The sequence below is a fragment of the Dreissena polymorpha genome, chromosome 13, assembly GCF_020536995.1.
Source record: "Dreissena polymorpha isolate Duluth1 chromosome 13, UMN_Dpol_1.0, whole genome shotgun sequence".
NCBI lineage: Eukaryota > Metazoa > Mollusca > Bivalvia > Myida > Dreissenidae > Dreissena > Dreissena polymorpha.
Window position 1 is genome coordinate 21,025,619 of NC_068367.1, and position 26,464 is coordinate 21,052,082.

The following is a 26,464-nucleotide window of genomic DNA, read 5'->3' on the forward strand; positions in this document are numbered from 1 at the left end:
TTGCCATTTCAGTTCGTTTTAGTCATTTATACCATAATTTTTATCAACTGACATATTTGGCAATAGTTATAACATTGTTTTAATCAATTCTATACAGATATATATATATTGTGATACACATCAAAGGTTTTCACAAAATATTTCTTGAGTCGTCTGCAGTCGCAATACACTGGACAGGAACTGTCAACCATTTGACTTCTCTATTTAAACAGAGAAAGAACACCCTTTTTCGATAATAAAAACATTTGAAATGGTAACTTTACAATAATTAATGTAAACTAAAGGTAAACACGTGAATCCTAGTAATCTTTATAAATTAACGATGCGAGTGTTTGCACTACATGTTGTCATGGAGCGATGTAAAACAACCAAAAAGAGTTGATTGCCTTAGTTCACACAATTCGTCAATTTGCACAAAATTTATTTGTATACACTTAAGTCTTAAATTAAAAGAAACATAACATCGTGCATGGAAAACGTGTTCTATATGTAACTAAAGTATACATCAGACAGATTAACAACTAAACACATACAATTCTTTACTGTGTTTTTATTTGCATAACAACACAGAAATTTGGTTACAACGCAATATTTATTCACAAAAGTTAAACATTATATATGAAGTCATATTTCCCACAAGAAGAAATTTTGTCTTGCATCTCTATTCGAAATATCCATCGAAACATAAAATATTAAAGTGGGGGAAACTTGCCTTCATATTTTATTAAGTCATTAAGTGTCGAAAAATTGTCGAAATTAAGTTAATTATGCTGAACTATACATATGTGTAGGCTATTTTATAGTTATTTGACAGAGCTTTGTTTTTTTTTTGATTGACCATTTAACAGCCACAGTTGGCACAGATGTCACAGAAGGAGGAGTCCCTCAGGATGGAGGACTGGTAGAAGCTCAGGGCCTTGAAACGTTCTGAAACGCAACATGTGTTACAGATTCAATCTTGTACCCTTGCACAAATTTAATAATATGAGTTTTGCAATTAATTATATTGCTTCAATATTAAAATTGTGACTGTCCATTGAAGACAACGTTGTGAAAATCACTTTTTAAATTTTAAATTATAAGTCTACATAAACCTGGTTAAGATCACAACATATCAAGCAAACAGGATAATTGCTTGATTGTATTAGTTAACGATTTAAACAAGTGCTGGTAAAATTTCATATCACACCTACCTGGTTCATAGTAGTCGTAGACCCTGACTGCAGACGGCTTGATGTTGGCCACCAGGTCAGAACGGAGCATCTCAACAAAGGAGCAGGTCTCCATGTTCGGATTGATCTAAAAACAAAATTTACATACATTCGGTAAATTTCACATCATAAGATAAGGAAATCTTTATATGAGTACTCGACATCACCTTACCAACCTGATAACAGTTAACACAAATCTATCAAGTTGTTTTCGTTCGAATGTGGGGCCTGTAGAAGGAACCATTCCCAATGGAGAAAAATTATATATTTTCCAAATTGGGACCTATAAATTCCCAAATAAAGGTGTCAGCAAAACTAATAATTGTTTCGTTTTCTTTTATATAAGTCTTATCCTGTAGATTATCTATGCGCATGCTCTATAAATTGAACCTTAGTAAATGAAATTTCGAAATTACTTTTATTTTAAATTTAAAAGAATTCGTTATCTTAAACCCCAACAACACGTTTTTCCCACTTTAAGTTAAAACAACGCGATTGTTTCCTTATCCAAAAGGGGAACCGGCCCCATTCTACCTGCCGCATTCCCGAAATGGTTAAACAAAGAACTGCGATCAACATGACTGAACACGTATAAGTGAAATTATAATAACATAATATTTCCTGACATCGATCCGCGTTACACCTGTTTAAATGTATACATGCAAAATGACGGAAGGATGCTTTAAACACGTTTAAATTAAGAGTTAAACAGATAATCAATAATTTCATGATATCCACATTTAGCAGTGTGTATTTGAAAAGTTGAAAACTAATTAAATATGAAACACCTTTAATTTAAAGTACCTCGTCATAGTAGAGAACGACGGTTTTCTGGTCCTTGATTTCAGATTTTCTCGACAGAGAAATATCAGAGAATCTGCTCTCGAGGTCCGCCTCAAAACCAGTGGGAACATCAATCTCTACGACGGCCATGCCCGGGCCATGGTAGTACGCATACAAGTATCTGAAACATTTTATGATTGACGGTCTTAGTTGAGTCATTTGGCATAAACAGTATTATGTTCAGAATTGTTATTTGAAATTTTCTTCAAATTTGTATTGCTAAATTATACGGCAGTGATTACCTGGCGCACGTTTTGACAACAATGGAATGCAGTGAGTCCTGGACCACTTCGGCCGTGAGGTTGAATGCAGGCTGGGAAGGTTCTGTCTCGACGTTAAATGACACAGATACCTGCAAATAGAACATCGAGATTGTTTGTTCTAATAATGTTTCATTTAAACTCTGAATTCCCCTACAAAATGAAACATTGGGGAACAATTGTGGCAAACGTTTTGTAATTCGATATTTGTTTCTATCATTCATAGACGTGTTATGCAATTGTTCACTATCAAAACTATTCAAAAATGTGCGACAATCAACTTTCAAGCAATGCCTTTAGCACTTTTCGGCTTCTTGATTTCTTTACGAATAAGTCCATTTATTACCTGAACAAGAGCATTTCCGTTTCCATGAGCCTCTATTGATACTGACGGCGGTTCATAGTTAGCAGGAGTTGTCTGGGAACCATGTGGTCGGAACGTGGGAATGGCACTGAATGGAATCTGTGGATTCAATCAGATACTCGTTTTAACTGTAAAGCATTGTAATAAAGTTAAGTCGATATTCGTAACCGAAGTAGTTTATTTATCTATTAGTATCTTATAAAATCGAGTCGTTGAACCTTAAACAAAATGACTGACCAGAAGTGTTATGTTTTGAAAACAAATGATTTTACAATAAATTGCTCATTAGGTGTAAGGCGCTCCTGTGATTGAATATTGATTTATAGTACGATCAACAATGTAGCTCAGGTGGTCTTACTAACTGTTTCGGAGGTACAGTTTAAGAATAGGCAGTATGACCGACAAAGTGCAAAATAAAATAAGATTGCTAGATTGCGGCAAGTTGGTTATTCCTCCCAACAAAATACAGCCTTAGACACTGTAGGAAACCACACTTAAAACAAAAAAAGGTGGAGGAAATCAACCAAACTTACATCGAGCAGTTTCAAAACCATGGCATCATTCTTCGTTACATGGAGCTTCTTATGGTATTGGTGTGCAACAACGTCAATGTTGAGGTCAAGGTTACTGGACGTGATGTAAGCAAACTCTGATAATGCCTGCAAACCCAGGACAGTGTCTTGCGTGGACGTAAAGCCACCGAGAGAGTTTCGCTGGGAGACGAGCCATTTCATGACTGGCATGCCCTCGGAGAGTTGTCTGGTTTGTACGAAGGTAGAGAAGGACGTACGATGTTGCCTCTACCGAGAGAGGAGACTCCTTGGCGTAAAATGTTTCCCAGTAGTTGTAGGAGTTTTGTGGACCGGGCAACTTCCAGTACTTCATGCCATCTGATATTAAACAATGGCACTAAATCATTTCGTGATTGTTTGCAAAAAACCGGCATTCACGTAAGTAAAATACGTTCATGAAGCTGTATGTGGGAACGTTTTTCAGTTAAAGGACCATTTAAAAAAGCATTTTCATTATGAAACAACATATATGAACAACCATATATTAAACGTTACTAATGGTCTCTGATATATATGTATATAGTATTGCATATTTATTTTACAAAATAAAAACTATTTTAAGTATCTCTCATTCATAATTTAAACTGTACGGCCAAATTATTTTTTAATAAAACACATTTCTACAAAAGTCATGATTTTCTAGATAAATGTTCTTGTAACCGACATTTAAATGTAGCCAACGTATTTTGCGATGAAAATGTATGTTGTACATGACTTGATGTTGTTGCCAACATCATTGGTAGAGGCCACGGCTGATGTACCATTCTGGCTTTCAGTTGAAGATATCCGTTTAGCATTAATCGACGCAGACCTTACCATTGGTAAACGTAGCCCTCTGGCTAAGCTTTGTGTATGCAAGGAAAGACTTTGAACTTCCAGCCATTGCCAGCGCATATGCCGTAATAGCGAGGTCATACGTATCATTCATCAAAGCAAGATTTTGTACATTCATTGGATTATCGAGATGTAGTTCAAGATATGCCCTGGCTCTGGTAGCGCTGTTTGTAATACGGTAGTCGTTCTGTAGAGGAAATTAATGCGTATCTTAGGGACTGGTAACACGAACATATTTAAGTTAATATACTGACTCAACTTTGAGTTATTTTTTATTCCTTACGAGATCAGATTAGCCGTCATACCCAATATAAAGTTCTTAAAAGCGGTTTTAAGTTTTGAGTTCAACTCAAACAGAAGTAAGAAGAGGAATTTTTAAATATTCTTATAGCTGATATTTGAGATTGTTCATAAGCAGAATTACAATCTCAATACTCGGTGAGTACATACTCAAATATAATCCTCTAAGTTGTGAAAATAATGTTCGAAAGTTCTTGATACTGGGCAAATTATTACAAATACAGTTTTCAGAATGGTCATCAATTAAAATCTTAAAACATGCTATAATTCAATGAAAATTTCAATTTCCGCTGAAGACCTATTAAAAATGTTTAATCAGCACACACATAAAGTATTGCCAATACACTGGTTACCTTTAAGATACGCTCACTTTCCACGAGTGCAATCAGCACAAATGCTGTCAAACTGTAAACAGATGTTCCGCCTCCCTGTGAACAAACATAAACATTTATCTAAGAAACATTAAATTCTTTTCAAACGAACAGTAGAAAATTATATTTACGTAGCTCGTATCAAAATTAGTACAGGTCCGCTTCGGGAGTCGGCTCAGGAGTGAAGAACTAAAAAATCGTTGTCATCTACTATAAATAGGGAACGATATATATTATGGGTCATTTTCAATTAAAGGAGACTTATATGTAATACATGATATCGCTGTAACTAGTAAATATAAACTCAATGACCAGAAACTGTTTGTCCACTGCTCTGTTTTTTTCGCAATGTCTTACGCTACAAATATATGTTATACAAATTCAATTTGTCAATTATATTTCGAACTAAATTCAAATCACACCATAAAGATGATTATCACTTATCTTATAGTTGTCTAATTTTGACAGACGATAACAGAAAAGTTATGCAATCAGTGAATGTATCATTAACGATCATTCAATAAACAAACCATACTGGTCGCCGTGGCGTAGTGGACATGGTGTCCGCCTAGCAATCGGGAGGTCACGGGTTCGATCCCCATTGCGGGAGCGTTCTTTATATCTCCCCCATAGACACCAAGCAAACGGACTCGAGAGCGTTTCATATAAGCCTTAGGCTTGTTATGCAATCGAGCTTAAATAAATAGGTTTAAAAAACAAAAACATACTGATTTCAAATGCAATGATTCATTTAAAAAAAAACATCTACCTTATATGCTTACAAAAACCCAGTTACAAAAAGAACTCTTTTAAAATATACCCTGACCTGCAGTTGTGTGCTATGCACCGATCCCATGACCGGGAAAGAGCCGTCCGAACTCTGGTAACTGGTCATCCATCTTGCAGCATTGGCAATAACGGCGTCAGACACATAAATGTACAGTGAGGCTTGGGCAAAGGACTTCAGGACAAACGCCGTGAGCCTTTGACAACGAAATTCATCACAATAATTCAGTCAGCAACAAATATGTCCTTTTTAAAAGTATGTAATATATGTAAATTACCCATTTTATCACTACATAAAACTATCCGTTTGACAAAAATTTACGTATTTTTGTATTTCTGTCATATTTCAGGCGTTCATTTAACGTACTATTTAATGGAATAATATTTAAGCGAATACTTTCATAAACCAATCATTTAACTTGTACTTAAAGCACATACTCTTGCACGTGAAAAAATGATAACAGCGCTACTAAGACCTTTTTGCAACGGGAGTACACATGCTATTTTGTTCTGTGAATATTCTCGAAAATGTGTGTTAAATCAACCTGGTTTTATTACAGATAGGGTATCCTCGGTCTGATGGAAGAATTACATGTTCGCAGGTTAGATCGCACGTTCATCCCCAACCGTCAAATTCGTTTTGTACATGAAGCGTTATATCAATGTGCAGCGTACTAGATGCTGTACAATGGGCAGTAAAAGACTCACACATGTCTTTAGAACAAAGCGTTTCCTGTTTCTCACAATCGTAACAATAACCCAATTAACAATACTCTGAGAGCGGCGATGGAAATATGTAAAAATCCCAGTGCACTAGAGACGAGAAAATGCATTTACGTTTGGGGAGACTTACCACATGCTACCCATATTGTCACTCTTGCCCCAAATACTGAATGAAGAATCGTATCTCTGGAACGTCAGCTCGCGTTGATAACCTTACAACAAACACAGTATACTAACAGTAATTGCATCGTCTCACACATAAGGTATTAAAAAAAAATATTCTTGAGATGTACACACATAGCAAGTATTCACTCGCTTAAATTTTCTGATGCAAAAGTCATACTAATATTTTTGTAGAAACCCTTATTAGAACAACGATCTTAACAGCCAGTGTTTTAATATTGTTAACGCTTGGTTTAAATGTCACGTCAGTTTTAACAATCAGTCAATGTTTTTCAACGATTGTCTTTTTTTAAGCATATGCTGCTTGCGATAAAACGGCCATAGAGTTTTCTCTAACTCAAATTTAGCCCAAACATATTGACAGAAAACAAAAACTAAAAGCGTAGGCACCTGTAATTTAGCCATTATTCGGCCATACATAATTGCCTATTCAATTTTACAAATATGTATGAATATACAAAACTATCTTCATTTTTGAACATTTGCATTAACAAAAGTAGATTATTTATTTGAAGTGTCCTACAAACTTTCACCAATTAAAACACGGAATACATGTACGCGTTGGTACCTTGCTGCATGTAATTCAATGCCATCTCTGCGACATCCGGTGTCAGCTGACCGGAAGTGTTGAGGTACTTGTATACAAACACATCCGGGGCTAGGCTGGTCATCGTCTGTTCGCCACATCCGGTGGGTAAGCGAAGCAGGGACTTAAGATTATTTAGGGTTGGACCCATGATGTCACCTGGAGACATTTAGGACAAGTTAACTGCAGGCTTGAAACATAAGATATCAACATCAATATTAAATTGATAGCGTCTGTACACATGAACCAAATATATCATATTGTATTAAATCGGCAGTTCTACCTATTGCTGACACCTGGATTTTCTGCGATTCGGGCACGATATTATCCGGGAAAGCTAGCTGAACGTCTGTGGGGTTCAACTCGCTCAGAAGGACCGGGACATTGAAGTGCATCTTCTTGCCTTCCGCTTCCACTCTGAGCTGCCTCTTGACTCCATCAGCGGACAGTGTGGACTGCGCTTTCACGGAGATTTCCGCCATGCCGACAATTCGGGGGACGATAGGAACGAACACTGAAGCTGCCTCGCCGGCCTTTATCTAAAATCGGATGACTTCGACAAATGCTTCAACAAATATAATTTATTTTCGTTACTTTTACAATTAATTTTTATCACGAAACTCCTCATAGTCAAAAACCACAAATAAATGGCGAACTGTATCCATTTTCAAATGCAAATTCTTTATGATACAAATTATTATGGTCTCAGTATTGTAATTATTGTATTAATCAGTACCAAAGTCTAATATATAGTTTCTCTCCATCACTGTTTTGCATTCAGTTAACGACAGCAGCACATGTACATGTTGTTAGGAAAACAATTGTTCAGTTGCATACAATGTTTTCGTTGTAAATAAATTGTATTGATAAAAATGTACAAAGGATTTCATTGTATTTCAAATGCATGGAAGAAAATGTAATTTAGGATTCCGTTGTATATGAAATGCATGGATGAAAATGTACATTAGGATTCCGTTGTATATGAAATGTATGGATGAAAATGTACAAAAGGGTATTATTCTATATCAAATGTATGAATGAAAATGTACACGACGGTATTATACACTATTAAATGTATGGATGACAGTGTACATGGGTTTTCCGTTGTATATAAAATGTATTGATGCAAATGTTTACGAGGATTCCGCTGTATATGAAATGTTTGGATGAAAAAGTAGATGCGGATGGCGGATACGGCTGTATATCAAATGTATTGATAAAAAAGCAGATAAGCATTCCGTTGTATATGAAATGTATGAGTGTAAAAGTAAAATACATGAGGGTTCCGTCGTATATCAAATGTATGGATGCAAATGTACACGAGGATTCCGTTATGTATTAAATTTATGTATCAAAACGTAGTTTATTTACATCTCATCAACACAATATTACACATTACAGAGCATTACAATAGTATCGTAAAACACATGTATTGTCGCTCAGCATTCTGAGCTATAAGAGATGGTAGTGTTGAACAAATTATGTCATCCACTAAGCAGCCCCGACACAAGCGCTCAAAGAGCCAGACACACAAACACAGAGAGCTGTTTACTGTTTGATACAACTTGCACAAAATATATTATATAATATGTATAAAACACAGCCATGAAATATTTAAAACATATTGCTAGGAGTATTACTTCAATTTCTGTGTGTGGAGAATGATGACTTGAGACGAATTCCATAAGAATAATACATACGAGTTCCGTTGTTTATAAAATTTATTGCTGAAAAGGCAATGAGGATTCCGTTGTACATCAAATGAATAGATGTAATAGTTCATTAGGATTCCATTGTTTATCAAATGTATGTTTGAAAAGGTACAGGAGGATTTCGTTTAATGATAGATGTATGGTTAAAAACGTACATGAATCGTGTTTACAATATCCTTTGATATATAGTGAATGCGACCACTCTGATTCTGGACCACATCAAAGTCACTTGATTTCGCGAGCGTAACGACCACCTGTAAATGAATGAATACACACGACAAATGCAAACGATCGAACGTAACATTTTAAATAAATAATGTACCTTTATAATATGCAGAAAGCATTTTTGTTTTGTTTAAATGCAGAATGTAAAAACAATTTACAGGAGTAAAAACAATTTTATTTTACCGATTCGTCAATTACTTCTCGTCATCAACATATACAGTTTTTCCAACACTGAACATATTTGTGTGTAGCCTATAATTATAATTTGCTTGGATCTTCAGAAAAAAGTCAAATACACAAACTGTTAACGCATATTATATTTTTAGCGCAAGCGCACATTTTGTGTATTAGAGCGGAACCATATAAATAGTTTTGCGGATAGGAACAGCTTATGTCGTGTTAAATTATTTACAAATGTAACCTTATGGTTAGATGATATGGTTTTAAGACATATTTCTATTTTAGCTATAATGGTCAAATAGTTCAATCAAGTAGAACCGTATGCACACGTTTGGAAGAGGGCCCTCAAAGGAACCTTTCTTGAGCTTTTATGAAAATTGGCCAAGAAATTTTGTGAAAAAAGAAACAACAATCTAAAATCAAACCTTTGGCCGAAATTATTCACGAGAGCGTACTAGAATACTATACGCCGAGTTTTCTGTTTGAAAATTTCGACAAAATAGGTATGCAGATTGATACTTGTGCAAGAAATATGATAAATTACTATCATTTTAAACAAAATGACCCATTGTACGAAACATTACAATGGAAGCTAAGACAGAGAGTACACCTACATCTATGTCCTGCCCCATGTAGTTGAACACGTTGGTCTGAAGCACGACCTGCTCTCCTCGAATCACAGAGTAGGGCAGATTGAGGTTGATAAAGAATGGGCGGAATGTCGTAAACTGAAACGATAATAGTATATGAACAATAAAAACACGTTATTTTGGCTTCAATTAGTAGATTTGTATTACAGGGATTTGGTGTTGAAGCGATAGCGAAGTTTGATGATAGCTGTCTGTTTGTCGTGAACAGCAATGCTTGGAAAATATTAACTATAACTTGTAACAATAGTTACGAACATTTACTTACCCCTACCCCCTACCCAAACATTTATGCTGCATGCCGTTAAAAGTAGCTGGTTGAAAAAATGTGGGCGATTTTACCGTTAGGGATTGGTTTTAAGAGACTGTGTACAAAACTAGTTTTGTTTGAAGTTATTTCGATAAATAAGTTAATGTCCATCATGTGACCCGGTCATTTTGGCCATGTTTACTATACATGCATCGTGTGATTAAAATATGTAAGGAGACCACAATAGAATGTTACATTCCTAATAGTAAACGTATGGGCATAAGAAAAAATAGACGAGGCCAGTTTGTATCCTAAGTGCATAATTTAACCTATTTATGCCTGGTGCACTCTCCCATCCTTTTAAACTGGATCAATTTATTTCCAAAATTAGGGATGTCTAGTATATTTATTTATATATTTAGAATATTTCCTACAGAAATTCCTTTAAGCAAACAGCGCAGACCCTGATGAGACGCCGCATCATGCGGCGTCTCATCTGGGTCTACGCTGTTTGCCAAGGCCTTTTTTCTAGACGCTAAGCATAAATGGGTTAAGCAAACTTTTAACAGGACAAGTATGCGATAATACCAAACATACAACATGTAGAACATTATGTCGTTTGAAAATATATGTTCATTACTAAACATTTATACAACTCGATTTTTGAAGCGTTTGTAACAATTTGCATCGATAATTTCGCATACACGAGCGTGACCGACGTAGCGTTTTTTAATACCATTCAAATTAAAAAAAAACTGCGCTGTGTAGTGGTCGCACGTTCGTTTTTGGTTCGAACCCCAAGGGAGGCAAACAAATATATGATCGTATTCCTTGCCATTATAAGTATGTTATAGTGGTCAAAATGTATTTGTGTTTTATGTTTATTAGTTTTTTATGAGATTTTTTACTACGAAAATATGTGTAATTATGCATAATATCTTGGTTGAAAATGGATATAAACTGTTATAATTATGCACGTAGGATGAGAAAAAAATTCGCATTAACAACTTAGAAGTTTAGGAGAACGCATGCCGTTTAGTTTGTGTCTACGGACAGACAAACCGTCCAAGGTGATTCGAGTAACCTCCCTTCACTGCGTTATGATGGAGGAGAGGGGGGGGGGAGGGTAACAAGTGAAATGCAGAATTGCACACCTTAGATGGACCGTCCGTTATTCCAATGCCGGAAGCGATGTTTATGGAAAACGCAGTGGCAAACCAAGACGTGATGGTGTCTGGAACTGTGGCTTCTAAAAGGGCTGCCCCGTCTTGGCTGAAAATCGACCAGATATTCAAGTAAATAAACCGTTATATAATGAATGGTAAGATAGTGTTGAATTTGTTACCAGGTGCATATTGGACGTGTTTGTTTGCAATTGCTAACAGGTGCATATTAGTTGTGTCAGTTTTCTTACATTAAATTCAAATTGCATTCATAAACGGATAGTCGTCCTGATATTCTGCAAATATGAAAATCCTTCGTCTCGAAGGAGGCTACTCACTCTGATATTGCGCTATACCATAACCAGGTTTCAGGAAAGAAGTCTCGAGTGTGTTCAACTTGTTGCAGCGGTTGTCCTCCTGAAACATATCAAAATGTTCTAGTGCCCTTTAAAGGGACTTGTTCACAGATTTACGTATGTTTTGAAAAATGTCATTAAATATTTTACCTAACAAATCTATAATGATGTTTGATAGTCTTTACTAATTTTAACAACAATAAAAAATATTGTAATATCTGGAATTCGGACCGTGGTCCTCTGAACGCAAAATCCAAGGGAATTTTGAAACAGAGTTTCGATTTTAATCTAACCATTCAATTTATTTACTAAACAAATTTGAAAATAAAATGGGATTTTAATAATGTTTTTTTGAAATCGCAAAGTAAAACTGAAAAAATACTTTCCCGAGATTCAAACTCGGGACCTTTGGTAGCAAAATCTAAACCGCTCCCAAAGGCCTTAGCTGTTGGCAGCGTACGTTACGTATTGATATGTTAGTAATATACGTATTGTACTAATTATCGACAAAAAGCGTTACACACGCTGTATAATGTTACCTATTTCGATTCATCACTCTTCATGAAGGAAACGATATGTTTGATATTTGTAGTCCTTTTTCCTGTTTGTTCTTGACGTTATGAATAATGCACAGAGTCTTAATTAAAAAAATGTCATTTCTTTTAATATTGTAATTTTGCGAAAATATTGACAAGATATTTGTTTTTGATTTTCTTTGGAGTAACCATTATAAATATAAGCAGAAGTTGAACCACTTTTTTGTCTGGATTTCAGATCAGATAAGCTGACTATATGGCACTATAATTTGCAAAAATAAGAATGATATTCTGGTCCAGAAGCTGGAGTTTCACTTCTTTATAATGAAATACGATGAGTGGAAACCACTATCTATTAACATACGCTTGTATTATCGCTTGTTATTGTTTCAAACTAACTCACGTCCTTTCCAGAACAAACAAAATCTATTCAACCGTTGAAATCGCTATCTTCAAATTGATGCTTAATCAAAACATCGCTAACACCAACAAAGTCGCAATAGTCTTGTTTATCTTTTAACGAAACTAATGGTAATGTTGAGGTGAATGAATAAACATGCCATACTGGATAAATACAATACTCATCCTTAAACCTATATCATTTTTCCGTTTTCCTGATCCAACCTTCTAAGCAATTTTGATGTCAATGTTAGAAATATTTTTCCCAACCAACGTCAGTTGCTGTATTACTGTAAAATACATACGCTGTCTTTTTAGACTGATAATAATCTTTACCAATTCCAGTGCTCCCAGTTGGTGGTCCGCAGTCTATCTGACGTTTGTAGTGAGGTCTTGCCCATGAAAACCCTTTCACATCGGAAAGAACTTGTATGCCCCTTGTCTTAAACAAATTTCATAACAAAAAATCATTTTACTGGTAGAGTCCAAATCTACGTTCATTTCAAAGTCAAAGCCCAGTGTTCAAGGGAAAGATGACATAGGCTGAACATTAAACGTTTGTCTTTTATCGCTTAGTTTAAATTAATAAAGTAAAAAGACCCTTAAATTAAGTAAAACAACTACTTTATTGGTTGCATTTATCAGTAAAGTAAATGTTGAAATTTGAACTTTTAAATATCTAAATCATAAAAAAGAAAAAGAGACAATTTTTATATTAAAAAAAAACAGCGTTTATATAACTGTTACCTGCATGACTTGTTGTGGGTTGTGCAATTCATCTGCATCGATCGAAGGTCGGTCATCGGGTTTCAATGAAGTTATTACCTGACATGTAGATAGCATTATTCATGTGTAGGTGTTTCAAGTACCCATACATTTCATGTATAATAATTGGATTTAATTTTTAGAAATTCGCAAGTTAATGCCATCCCACAATTGCTCACATCTTGCTGAGTGACGTCATTTCCTGTTGCCATTAGCAACACGCTCTGGTCCACTGCAAGGATGCAAACCAAGGACTGTGGGTCGGTGGTAATTTGCAGAGAAACGTTTTCTGCTGGTTCGGCAGTGGGCCGGTCAAAAGACATAGAAATCTAAAAAAAGAATTATGACTACTATAATGTCCTCTGATAAGTATTGCTGAAAATTTTAAAGGGACATACAAGTAAGATCGTTCATGATAATCTTTAATCTATGGCGTATCAAAGACGACTTCTAAAACTTTCTAATATTCATTTATGACCGCCATTTTACGCTCGTATTTTTAGTTTTTACTTTTTGTAGTACACACAGCCGATGCAGGAGCAATTAGAAAAGCTCACATTGTTTTCGTAAAGTTAATTTGGATGGGGTGGCAACAATTATAATATATAATAATACCATCTAATAAAAAGCTACTTAAATAAATACAGTACCGAATTCCTGAAAACGTTAGCCGTATGGCTGGTCGTGAAATGAATGGAGTCCGCATTCCACCCGTCCGTCGTGAAGTAATAAACAATCAGCTTGCTGTATGGCTTCATATTGTCCGTAACTTGGAAGATTATGTGACCTTCCTTGACCGCACCGCTGTATCGTATCATTCCAGAATGGGTCACGTGTCCATTCGTAACCACCTTCAATCACACAATGCAATACAATGAAAGCTATCTACTTAAAACTTGATATATAAACATATATAATGTATGGAAAATGGAATGTCAAAGAACCGATAATCTGCATCATATATCTTTTCAACCCTTGCAATTCGTTTATTTTCATATATCTTATCGAAGTTAAGCGTAGTAGCACTAAATATATCGTCACGAGATGAGATGTCAAAGCGTAGTGCACTAAATATATCCTCACGAGATGAGATGTCAACATGTTTCCAGAGTGCTACAGTTAAGCGTAGTGCACTAAATATATCCTCACGAGATGAGATGCGTAGTGCACTAAATATATCCTCACGAGATGAGATGGTAACATGTTTCCAGAATGCTACGCTTAACTTCCATTAAATCAATAAAGATAAACAAATGGCAAGCGCTCAAAAAGTAATTGATCTAGAATAGCGATGTTTGTGCACTGCATTTTTCATCAATGAACTGTATCTACTTATTAACTATCAAGTAGAAAGCTTTTAATATCTATGAGGCCTTGCTCCGGAAATTCCGTATTGACAAAAAATAGGCACCAACTTTGAAATTATGGAAGCAGTCCTTTGGTATTGCATTATTCATAAATAAGATGTATCTACCTATTTAAATTTCAAGTACGCCTTCATATCTTGGAGGTATTCTTCGGACAAAAATTGAGCATTAAACGTAACAACATGCAATCAAATATATAGAGGATATTTGTTCATGTGCGCCACTTGTGAAAATATATTGTCTATGAGCACTCGTGAAATAACAAACGATCTTACACTGACATGAACAATTTTTTGTTTCTTTTATGCCCCCCTTTCAAGAAAATAATAACAGATGTTTCCCTTTCGCTGAAAAGGTACCCTTTCTCCCGTGATTTTGCCTCAATACATTTCAATACACAAATGACGTCATTATAACAGCGAAATTCTCCGGTTAAACTCTTTTACAATGTCAATAAACGGTGAAAATAATATATATATATATATATATATATATATATATATATATATATATATATATATATATATATATATATATATATAAATCTTGAAGTAAATCTTGATATGATAATCTAAAAAAAGAAAATGTAGTTCCGAAAATGTGTTATTTTCACCGGTGGAAATAACAATTAGTTTATTTTCACTGCTGTAATTTCACTGCAAATGTCATATTTTATCATAAGGTATAAAATAAATAGCCTTAATATTGTCGTCCATGTTTAAGACCTCTCGATTCGTTTTAGCCGTATTTTTACTATAAAACTTACAGCAAAATACAAGTCTTGCATCGGCTCAGCTGCCAGTAGTTTGAAGTCCACCATTTCACCAATCTGAAAAAACAGCAAATTAAGTAAACAGGTTAAACCAATATATCAATCGCTTTTTGATCATTAGACGAACTTAGTTTAAATATTTATGGCATCAGAAATTATTATTGCAGGGCAAAGAAAAACACGGGTTTCGGCTTCGTGTTATTGTTAAGTATCCGAACCAAATACAATTTTCTATAAAGAGCATAATGCTATCTTATATGTAGCTCAGTAGTTAAAGTCTCTGTCAACAGCATATCCTGACAATTTTGAACAACATACCATCGCAATTTAAATATAAAGTTACTTAAGTACCTTAAAAATAGATCAATAATGTTTAATTTGTTAAGTGTACATTTATGTGCTACATACATAAATATTCCTTTCATTATTTGATTACATCATTAATATACTATGTTTATATTTGCTGTTACCATTGAGTCGTTGGTCTGAGACAATTGCAGGTTTCCCTTTTCAATTAGCCAATATGGTTTTGACATGTCGTACGTGTCCTTCAGTCCTTTGTAATGGACCTAAAAATGGAGTAACAAAATAAACATTTTGTCTTTAAGTTGCTGGTGGTGTAGCGCATTTGAAATAAACTAACCCAGTTTTCGCAAACTTGTGTAGATGTGAGTCAATGCGCCCATTTTATAAGTATTCCGAACTTGTCTGTTAAATTTGCTAATTTGGTGTTACAATCCAGCTTCTGTTTTAACATATTGAAGTAATAAATTCTCTCTTTTCATGGTGGATAATACATACACAAATCTTCTGGCATGTGTGTTGTTTGTTTTTTGTTTGTTTTTACAGAAATTATACAACTTATTTAAAACGTTTGATACACATTTTTGACAATCGAATACCATGGTAACCAGACGTTAAATATTATAGGCCATCACACGTCAAATTGAAATTAAGGATTCAATATTTTATCTTCAGACGTTACGTTTCAAAGGGCCATTAGATTCACAATAATAAATAGGAATACACTTAAACTTCAATTAAAATAAAACATACTGAAAGATGCAGCGAGTATGCATTCTCCGGTGGGTCCACTGTGAACTCAAGGACACCGGTTGGGGGCGGGGCATAGTGGACGTCAGGAAGTGTCTGTGCTCGGTATTTTCCGTGCTGGCTGTCGTAAAATTTGACATAGCTCTTCACAAGCACGTCTGTTACATTAGAGATGACTGGGCGACCATCCGCTTGTGCTAGGGAAACCTGCAGTGAACAAACAAGCATCGCCTGATGTAAACTAAATTACTCCCTATATTAAACTAATTGATAACAATTAAATGAAAACGATCCCATGTATCTGGAAAAATAAACCATAGATAAATTGAACAAAAAAACAACAACCATCTCATCGCAAATTAACTTTCAGTCAAAGCTAATATTGACACGTGTTTTTCTCAAAGAATTTCCATTTTTCATATTGCATTTGCGTGTAAGAATTAAGAGTTAAAAGATAAGCGATTTGCATTTATCATAATCTAGGTTCGCAAGTAAAATAGACGGGAAGAGGTTGACGGAAATCAGACTAAAATAACAGTATTAGAAGTAGTATTTAAACATGATCTAACAGTATTGAAGTGGTTTAATGTAATGTAGTGTTGCAACAAATACATATATTAAATTATAATATCCAATTACTTGAATCATAACAACATACACCTCATACAACTTTATATACATTGTTCGATGTTTCACATAATGGAAGAAATGTTTTATGTGAAAACAAATACACCGTGTGAAGATTTTGATGTTGTAACAAATTCGTCATTTAGACATGCAATTGTGTTATTATAAATAGTGTATGCTGTTAATACTACAGTGTCGAATAAACTCAAAAACGAACTAGTCCGTGTCAAAACCATGATACAATAACAATGTGGACGAAGCACACAACTTACGTGTCCGATATAAGGCAGTCCTGGCTTGAAGAAAGTCGGACTTGTGCCTCTACTAAACTGGAGTTTGTATGGTTCAGAGTAAAACTGTACCTGTTTGATGACAAAGGACAACCATATAGTAAACAAGGCCTAACATGTTCACTGATACCTCTTAAGTTACTTAGATTTAAAAAATAATATTTATCCTGGCTCGAACAATCAAGGTCCATATAGTCAATTTTCAAACAAACATTAACAATAATTTAAACGTATTTTGAAGCAAACTGTGACCCATGGGGTGCACATATGTGGTAAGTTATAGACCGCTGACATTGTAAGAAAGTGATTCATAAGCTGCTCCAGCTGAAGAGAAATCTTTCTATGGCACGCGGCCTGCTATGTTTCATGACATGTATTCGGTTATAAAACTCATGTTGGAAGTGACACTTGATAAGCGCAAACCGAGAAGAAATGTGGTAACATTGCGCTTTCAGATGTACTGTCAAATAGACGAAAACCCGTATGCCTGAAAAATTTGAGTCACGAAAAATTAGTATTTTGGCCAAAGAAGAGGGTGTCCGAAAATTTAGAGTTTTCAAAAACATAAAGTAAGTACGGTTACTAAAAGATGTTATTCGGAGCTCGAGTAGTCCTTAGGTACAAAAAGCTCTTTGATGTTAATGTGCACTTGTTGCAGATGAATATTGGCATATTGGCAAACAATGTGAGACAATTTTAGTGTAAATGACACTGCAAAACCCCTTGATTAAGGTTAAGTTTATTTCTACACCATGGAAATTGAAAATTCATTTCCGAATATCAACTGAAGCAGAGTAATCCACCACAGAATAACAAACTATACATCTACAAAAACACACATAACAATAAAGATAAAACCGTGACAGCCATTTGGAAGCTAAAGGGCCTTCTAAGAATTTTTACTGCAAAGCCCTAATGGCTTACACAGGTAGAACTGTATGTCCGAGCATAAACTCACGACGTTATACTTACCATTGCAGTTGCATTGCGTGTGATGTTGTTCAGACTTTCGGTGACGCTGACTTTCACAACGAGATAATACCCAGCTAGTTTCGTGACCAAAGGCTCGTAGGTAGACGGGTCAACCTCATGCAGGATTTTGTCGAACGGGATGTTGAATTTTGCATCTCCATTGATCTATGACCAATGAAAACAAAAAGTGTTTGAGCCGCATTTCGTAAAGTTTAACAACCTTAATGTCCCGTGTGTGGTTTAAACAATCGATATATTTCGTACATATACGGTTTAAGGTCACGCGAAAGTCTATGACGAGCCAACGCTTAGTATATATTATTTCATTTTTTTACATATTTAGATTGGTATAAAATCAACTGACGCGCAATATCGTTGCGCAGACAATAAATTTAATATGTCGCTCATAAGTCTTATATATTTGTTTACGGGTTTAATAGATTCAAATATACCTTTTCTTTGGGTAACCTTAATATATAATGTACATAATAAAAAAAAATATGTTTCAACTGTCATATCTTTTTTCAAGAGCAGTTGATTCTTAGTTTAAACTATTAAAATATTGAACAATTGCACGTGCTTACTGTCTACTTTAAAATCACTATTTTTATGCCTTTTCTGTCCAAAAACGTATCATGCAACGGTTTATTTTGTATATAAACTCACCATCGATGCATAATAATGCTTATTGCGACCAATAATGTGTAACTTATGCGTTACTAAGGCATTCCTTTTGACAAACATATTTTCCACCGAGATTTTAGGCTTTATATTGAAGTGGTAATCTTGGTTTGGAACCAGCATATTTCACTCGTATCCTCTGGTCACCGACCCAATGACATTTTTTTATGACAATCCTTCATTGGGTAGTTGAGATATTAAGCAGCTAAGAAAACATTGACTAAACTATTGATCACAAAGTATGACCGTTACCTTGTGCCAGCGACATTGATTTGTCATCTTCATATCGTCGCTATGACATAAACACTGTAGCCAGGATTTGTGAAACCTCTTTCAAAGTGTCAAATATACATGGTCAAAACAAGAAAATGGAGGCTCATACATTTGATCTTTAACTGTCACCTTGTCCCTGTGCCAGCCTGACTGACTCAGACAATTAGCACATTGTTTGATTACATTAAAATTTCAATTTTAAGAAAATCTGTCATCGTGTATAGGAGATTTGGAGCGATAAGAAATTGTTTCGGACAGACTGAGTCAGTAACGGACGGATGGATGGATGGACATAGGAAGGGTTTGCGGTAAGTTATATATTATGCTCTTTGTCCAATATGTATCATGCATTTGTTATTAATGTTTGTTTTATACATAAACATACTACATCTTACATCAAGGGACGTTTCCACCATAACCTCGTCCCCTCTATATTTCCAAGGCGCAGAACCATAGTTAATATCAGCCTGTACAAAAACCTTTCCCATAACTGGCTTGCCGTACGTATACCTGCCGAATAATCAGATTGTTTGTTTATTAAGTTGTTTGCACATAAACTCAAGTATTCCCAATGGGCTTGCCGGTGTATCAATGTTATGCCACGAGTCATACAAAATCTTGCACGCGTTATTTTCCCAAACCATATTATATTAAATGCGTTGGGGTTTGATTGTGTAAGTTTGTCGAAATGGCATGTCAGCATTCTAAACGCACATAAAAATAGTTTTCATTCTTATTCCTACCCAAAATATATTAATTAATACAAGTGGAATGACGATCGTATTTCCATTATTGTGCACATTTGCAATTGAATGTAATAACTGACATGAGTTGTCATTTTATATAATTTTTGTTGAAAGATTGAATTAAATGACTACAAATATTCGCTTATTGTTAACAAAACCGGTTATAATATTAGCAAAATTTGTTTGATTAATTATAACACTCTTTACAAAGATAACGACAATTCAAGAGGCGACGATGTCAATTTAAACAACAAGGGTTTGTTATTAACGGAAAGAATGTTTTAGACAATACAGCACTTTACATGTTTATTTTATTACATGTGTGTTTACAACAATGTTGAAGTTGTATTACACAAACACAAGATGAGCATCAGAAGAAGAAGAAGAAGAAATGATGCAACACACGGACACAAACTTACTTGGCGGTTACAGATCCTTGCATAGAACTGTCCGTGGTCACAACATAGCTAGGCAATTGTACCTGGACATCGAACTTTGGCAGGACTGAATTAAATTAACAAAAAGGTTATATTGTTCGCTCCTCCCCGCTTTCCAAAACAGAGAACAACTCAGTACGGTAGTGGGCAGTACGGAAACATAATAGCCGTTCCACAACATTTATTTAAATATCATTTATGTATTGGTACATGTATAATTGTGTATTGTCTTCCTAAATTGCAGAAAATCAGTAGTATAAAATTCATCGTTCTATACTATATTGCTATGACAACAATTGGACTTTTAACAATTTAAAGATTTATGATCCTCGTATTACTTACCACTCATGTTTTAACGACATGTTTAGTATTTGATCGGTATATGATATGACCGTCGTAACGTCTTAATTTATTCACACAATGTCAAATCAAAGTTTTTGAGCAGTACATGTATATGACAGGTCAAAAACTAATTTCAATAGATTTTGACAATTTGAACCAAAGACATAAATATCAGGATACGTAAGTACACATTCTTACCATATTTGTCCACTGTAAAATATTTGGTGGCCGTCTGAAACAGAAACAACTGTGTGTCAGTATATCAACTCACCAGATTCGCGTGTGCAATTCAGTTGTTTTTGCACTGCTTTAAACCACTGAAAATTACATTTCTGGTCATCTAGCATGGGTAACGAAATGAGATTACAACACTAAATAAAACAGGCCATAGACGGTGCTAGACCTGATGTCATATATTTTAAGCAAAGCTAAGTGTCTTCAGCTTTGACGTTTGTATTGTTTCAATATACTTTGTTTTACGTTATATAATTATCTTTCTTTTGAGCTACGCTGATTTCACACAGCAGTCATTTGGCAATAAACATTTTATCTTATTAAAATAGTCAGTTTATGATTGTTATCACTGTTCCGGCACAACGGTACCTGATCAGAGTAAGACACGTTTTCATGTTTGTGTGCAATAGCCTTAGACTCTATACGCCACTTTCCAAGCACCGGTTCATCATCCATGATCATTAGGTCCTCTACAACTCCGTAGACGCCCGATGAGACATTCGTCATCTTCTTCATGTGATTGCCCTTGGGATCCTGTGTGATTTAATTGTATCGGCGTACATTATCAAATAAATAATTTCCAAACAGAGTTCATTAAATACTCTAGAATTTTATAAATTGAACTACTGGGAATATTTATTGTTGATTATTAGTTAATATATTCATTTGATTTTTATTATTAAAAGGTTTTAGCACCGCAGAGGTTTACATGCCGAACACAGGCAAATATTGCAAATATTGCAAAATGTGTTATTACCGTAACTATAGCCGTGTAATCGATTTTAAATACTCTCCTCTTTTGAGTTTAGAAAATAGTGTGTGTTTTTTGTAATACATCAACATGTCGTCCAGCTAAATGGATTTGATTTATTCATATTAAAAAGTACATGTGCCTATAACTAAAACATTTGAAGTCATTAAAATATTTCAGTTAAAGATCGAAACAATGGACACTGGATAGCAACAATATCATGCTTACCGCATGAACGATTATACTTTGATTCCAGTGGACGATATGAAGTATGTCATTTTTTATTATGAAAGTTAATTGTCAGATTTTTTGAGGACGAATGTGCAAGATGTGTATTTTATCTTTTACTACAGTTATGATATTGGAAATTGTTCAAAATGCCCAATAATTAACGACAATAGTGTGTTTATATCTGTAATTCTTATTCCACAATGATGATTCATTAATATAAAAACGTGTACTGAATTCATTACAATTAAAGATAACACACTTAGAAACCTGAGGAAGTCAGACACTTAGATCTATGTACAATTTCATAGGACTTATTTGTGAAACAAATTGTCAATGTAGGGTTATAAATACCAAAAAAAATCATTTTGTAAGTACGAAGCATTATGCAGAAGCGATGGTTGTTTCTACTATATTTTGGTTGATTTGGTTTGATCTTCCAATTATTGCAGTCAAAACTATATCGTCTAGCAAATTTGAAGAAATATCAATTCGCACAAACGCAAGCACCCACGGAAAACGGGGTGTCGGTAGTGAGATTTCGACAAAAGCATCGTACGCCAATAAACGCACCAAAACGTTCATCTGTCAATGAAGTCCCAAATGACATGCCCCCAAAATGTTGTAGACACGCATAATCAACAGACAATCACCACAAAAGCATGGTCGCCGTCGCTTACTCTTTAGAAATAGGCACTACTTTTGGTGGGATACAAAATGATTTAGCGTAATGAAAAAATCAACGTACATATATATCGACGTCGAATCGTCCGTTGAACACCGTCATGTCCGAGTAGACGGCGAAAGTGCGGAAATTAACTGAAACAGGGCACCACAAAACAGTTCCAAATAAATAAGTGTCGTACACATTATTACTCTTTCATCAACCAAAGTAGCAACCTATGTTATATATCAAATATCTTATAAATGATATGCATACTTTTTCTTGAAAAAGTTTTTTTAATCAGTTTTAAATATATAAATATGTAAACTCAACACACATGTTTTATGACAGAATGTTTTTACCATCCGCTAACCTTATCTTTAGAAAAATAAACATACACAGTATTAAAGCATCTTTGGTAAAGCCGACAAAAGTAGATTATATATACTTTTATTCCTCCATATACAAGACACGAAGATCAAAACACAATATAACTATATATAAACAATGGTTAGATAGATACAAACATAAACATAAACAACAAAAACATAATTAAGCCGTATCTGTACTTGTCTGTCCCGGCTGATAGATGGCCTTGTCGAGTTGAACCTGTACCGCGAACCGTTTCGGTACAAAGCCAGGATCAAAGACAAGCTGAGCATGTTGCTGGAAGAAGACACCTTCGATGCCGGACACAAGCAAGTCGTATGGCCGACCTATGTCTTTCAAGTTGCTAGGGACCTTTAGTACCACAACAAAAAGGCAAACATATTACGGTTGTTTCAGAGTAATTACGGACACAACTAATAATACAGTAAACACTGGTATTTTGAAGTCGACGCAAACGTTTTGACGAAACGTTGTGCTTTAAAATACAGTGCGTAAACGCTTGTATTTTCGACGTTGCTGCCAAGTTGCTACAATGTATCGGAACTGGATATGGAATTTGAAAAATAAATGAGGATAAACTACCTGCATTTGTAGTAGGCCACCGCGTCCTGAAAGGTTGATTTAAAAAAACTAAATTATAAAATATAAGACGCATCGTTGAACAGTTAATCAAATTTTCTTTAACTGTTACTCGAATGTCATTTTTTACATTCATAAATCATAAACAATTAACATAAACGAACTCGTTTCGCGTCCACTATTTGAATGTGTACATATTTTCATATTATGGACATTCTTTCCGAAAGAAATAGTTTGTTTAAACGATAGAGCTTGCTGTAATATTTTAAGGAGGAAAACATTAAAATATGCCACTTACCATTTCTGAAAATGTGCCCCATGATGTTCAGTGAGGAGTGATCATATTGCAAAAGGTCAATTTGAACTGTGACGTCACGAGTTGTGTTGTAGAAGTTGAATGTCAACGGCAGAGGTTGTCCGGGTGTGATGGAGGTTGGAAGCACTATCCAGTGTGTTCTAAGAAGAAGAAAATATTAATTGTTTGTAAAACAATTACCGACCCGCACGAGATTAAAACTATCCGGCTCTCAAATATCAAAGGTTCGAAAGTTTGGATAAAAGTTGTTTCGATAAAGGAAATTATAGAGAGTCAAAATGTTAGATGCCAAGTCTCGACTTATAAAGAACCATAACACAAACGTTTCAATTATAATTTTAAAATGCATATGTTCGATTTTCAAACAAAACTAAGTGAAGTGAAGATCATATGAAAACTGTTGAACACAGAGACTGGAGGGGGGGGACTAAATATGCTTCTGTTTGAAATTTAAGCTCAAGTGTCAAATATAAATTGAATGCATGCCGATTTCGAATCACGTGCCTTTATACTTAATCGCGCTGCAAAAATTGGGTATGAAATAACAAAATACTTTAAATTAATTAAATGCCATATTCGGCGGGGGAGGATGGAGCGTTATTATACAATGCAGGTTCAATCTTGAAAACACACACACATTGTTCAATATCACAAAATTTCTCATCACTTCACATGTCCATCGATAACTTATGAAGAATATCGCAATAATGATGTTTAATTGGACGCACCAACAGAGTATCTAGGGTAAATCACATATTCTCAATAAAATACTCAAATAAACGACGTAATATTTATATGGTTAGGCAAAGGATTGTTGGCGCTAGGGACCGTTAGCTCAGTTGCATCTCTTGTTAACATGTTCTGATTTTAACTATGCATGCAACCAAAATAAATATACAAAAACATGCATAAACAAACCCGTTATCTGCGAAGGAATCACCCTTGCAGACACTGGCCAATGCTAAGAGTCCTAGCAAAGATAAGCAGCGCATCGTCTGATAGTCGGTCCTCTCTGAAACACAATATTAGGTATAACATGTAGAACTGGCTGACTTTTTAATTTATATTCTAGAGTCTATATTTACCAACATTACATTCTTAGTTTAAGCAATCGATGATCGCTCCAGACTCATGAAAACATTAACTGATCGTTTGTATGTATCAGTGGTACCGATGCTGCAAATGTCATAAGGATGCATGCTAAATCAAAAATGTAATTAATGGATAAAACAAGGCTAAACTAAAATTATACCGTTGCAAACATATTAAAGAAAATTTCTGTAAATACAGACTCGTTTATAAATTCTACATTTAGTTTGATGATGATAAGTTAAGCTGTAAAGTTCGCATAAAAATCTGTATAATACAATCCAGTAGCGGTAAGTACATGTACATAACATAAGGATTGTTTTGCTTAAAAAGTAATTTCCTTAAACTAGGTATCATATCAGTTTAATTTAATTTTCACATATCTTTCCTTTAACAATTATTTTTTCTGAACGTGTTTGAGATAATTCACTTGAAGTAAACGAAACATGGTAAACAAGTTTAAAAAGCTCTTAAATAAACAATTAAAAAGTTAATTCCAATAGCCTGCGGAATTGATTGAGCACCAAGTTACGTAAAACTCGATATATTAGTATTATTTTTTTACAGAATAAACACAATTATTGAGACAAATATTGTTGCAGACAACAATAAATCTGGTGTTCTGTTGTCATAAGTTTGAAATTGCATCGTGAAATATTACCGACCACAGTGACATTAAATTAAGTTTCGACCCAAGAGTAAAACTAAACAAATAAAGCCATACCTTTTTGGACGATTTAAAATTATATGTTTGCCTATGCTCTTAAATTAATTTATCTGCGTCTGAATTGTGTATTTATATATCGGCGTCGTTATATCCATATCTCTAACGCCTCCGCAGAGCTCGATCAAGGTTACTTTGGAACAAATCTGTACCTTATCAGTAGGACAATATTTCTTTACATGAAAGGAACGGCATAAGCGACCTTTCAGTGATGGATCCTCATGCCAATCCGATGCCAATCCAACAATATTTTGAAACATTAGTACGTCACATCACAGGTGTGTCTCATGTGAACGGCAAGATCCGGGTTCATAAGGCAAATCTAAATTCTTTAAACGTCTGTACTAATACACGCTCCAAGTACTAAATTAAGTGACAGTTCATTTTAGAATCCAATTATCCCCACACCGTTTGCGGTGTAATTTTATTAAATGGACTGGTGCACAAATTTATATATTTTTATGTACAATGCTATTTGATTAATTTACAAACTAATGTATTTTATATGGAATAGAAAGCATTATGTTTTAACAAAAAAATCAAATAAAACAAATAATGCATTACCCGGAAATCGAAGCCATGAGCTCATGCAACCAATATCTGCTTGTAACCATTACAATAAAATTAAATAAGCTATTTCAAATATGTTGTTGCATCAACCTC

General features: G+C 34.7%; 1 protein-coding gene across 1 annotated transcript; it reads right to left on the reverse strand.

Annotated features, from left to right (window-relative positions):
• Positions 1-534: 534 nt before the first annotated feature.
• Positions 535-25,947, reverse strand: LOC127854463 (CD109 antigen-like). Its single transcript, XM_052389508.1, is given in 36 exon segments — positions 535-927; positions 1,194-1,299; positions 2,016-2,175; positions 2,297-2,406; positions 2,661-2,777; positions 3,212-3,386; positions 3,388-3,568; positions 4,067-4,271; positions 4,738-4,812; positions 5,582-5,738; positions 6,395-6,476; positions 7,016-7,192; positions 7,317-7,572; positions 8,901-8,999; positions 9,765-9,878; positions 11,202-11,319; positions 11,549-11,627; positions 12,838-12,943; positions 13,249-13,326; positions 13,446-13,595; positions 13,917-14,117; positions 15,400-15,462; positions 15,876-15,974; positions 16,462-16,665; positions 17,358-17,447; positions 18,348-18,512; positions 19,697-19,811; positions 20,467-20,551; positions 21,025-21,058; positions 21,430-21,594; positions 22,788-22,858; positions 23,273-23,444; positions 23,676-23,701; positions 23,971-24,128; positions 24,907-25,000; positions 25,802-25,947. Coding segments are annotated over 35 exon segments (4,353 nt in total). The 5' UTR covers positions 24,981-25,000; positions 25,802-25,947; the 3' UTR covers positions 535-841.
• Between the last annotated feature and the right edge of the window lie 517 nt (positions 25,948-26,464).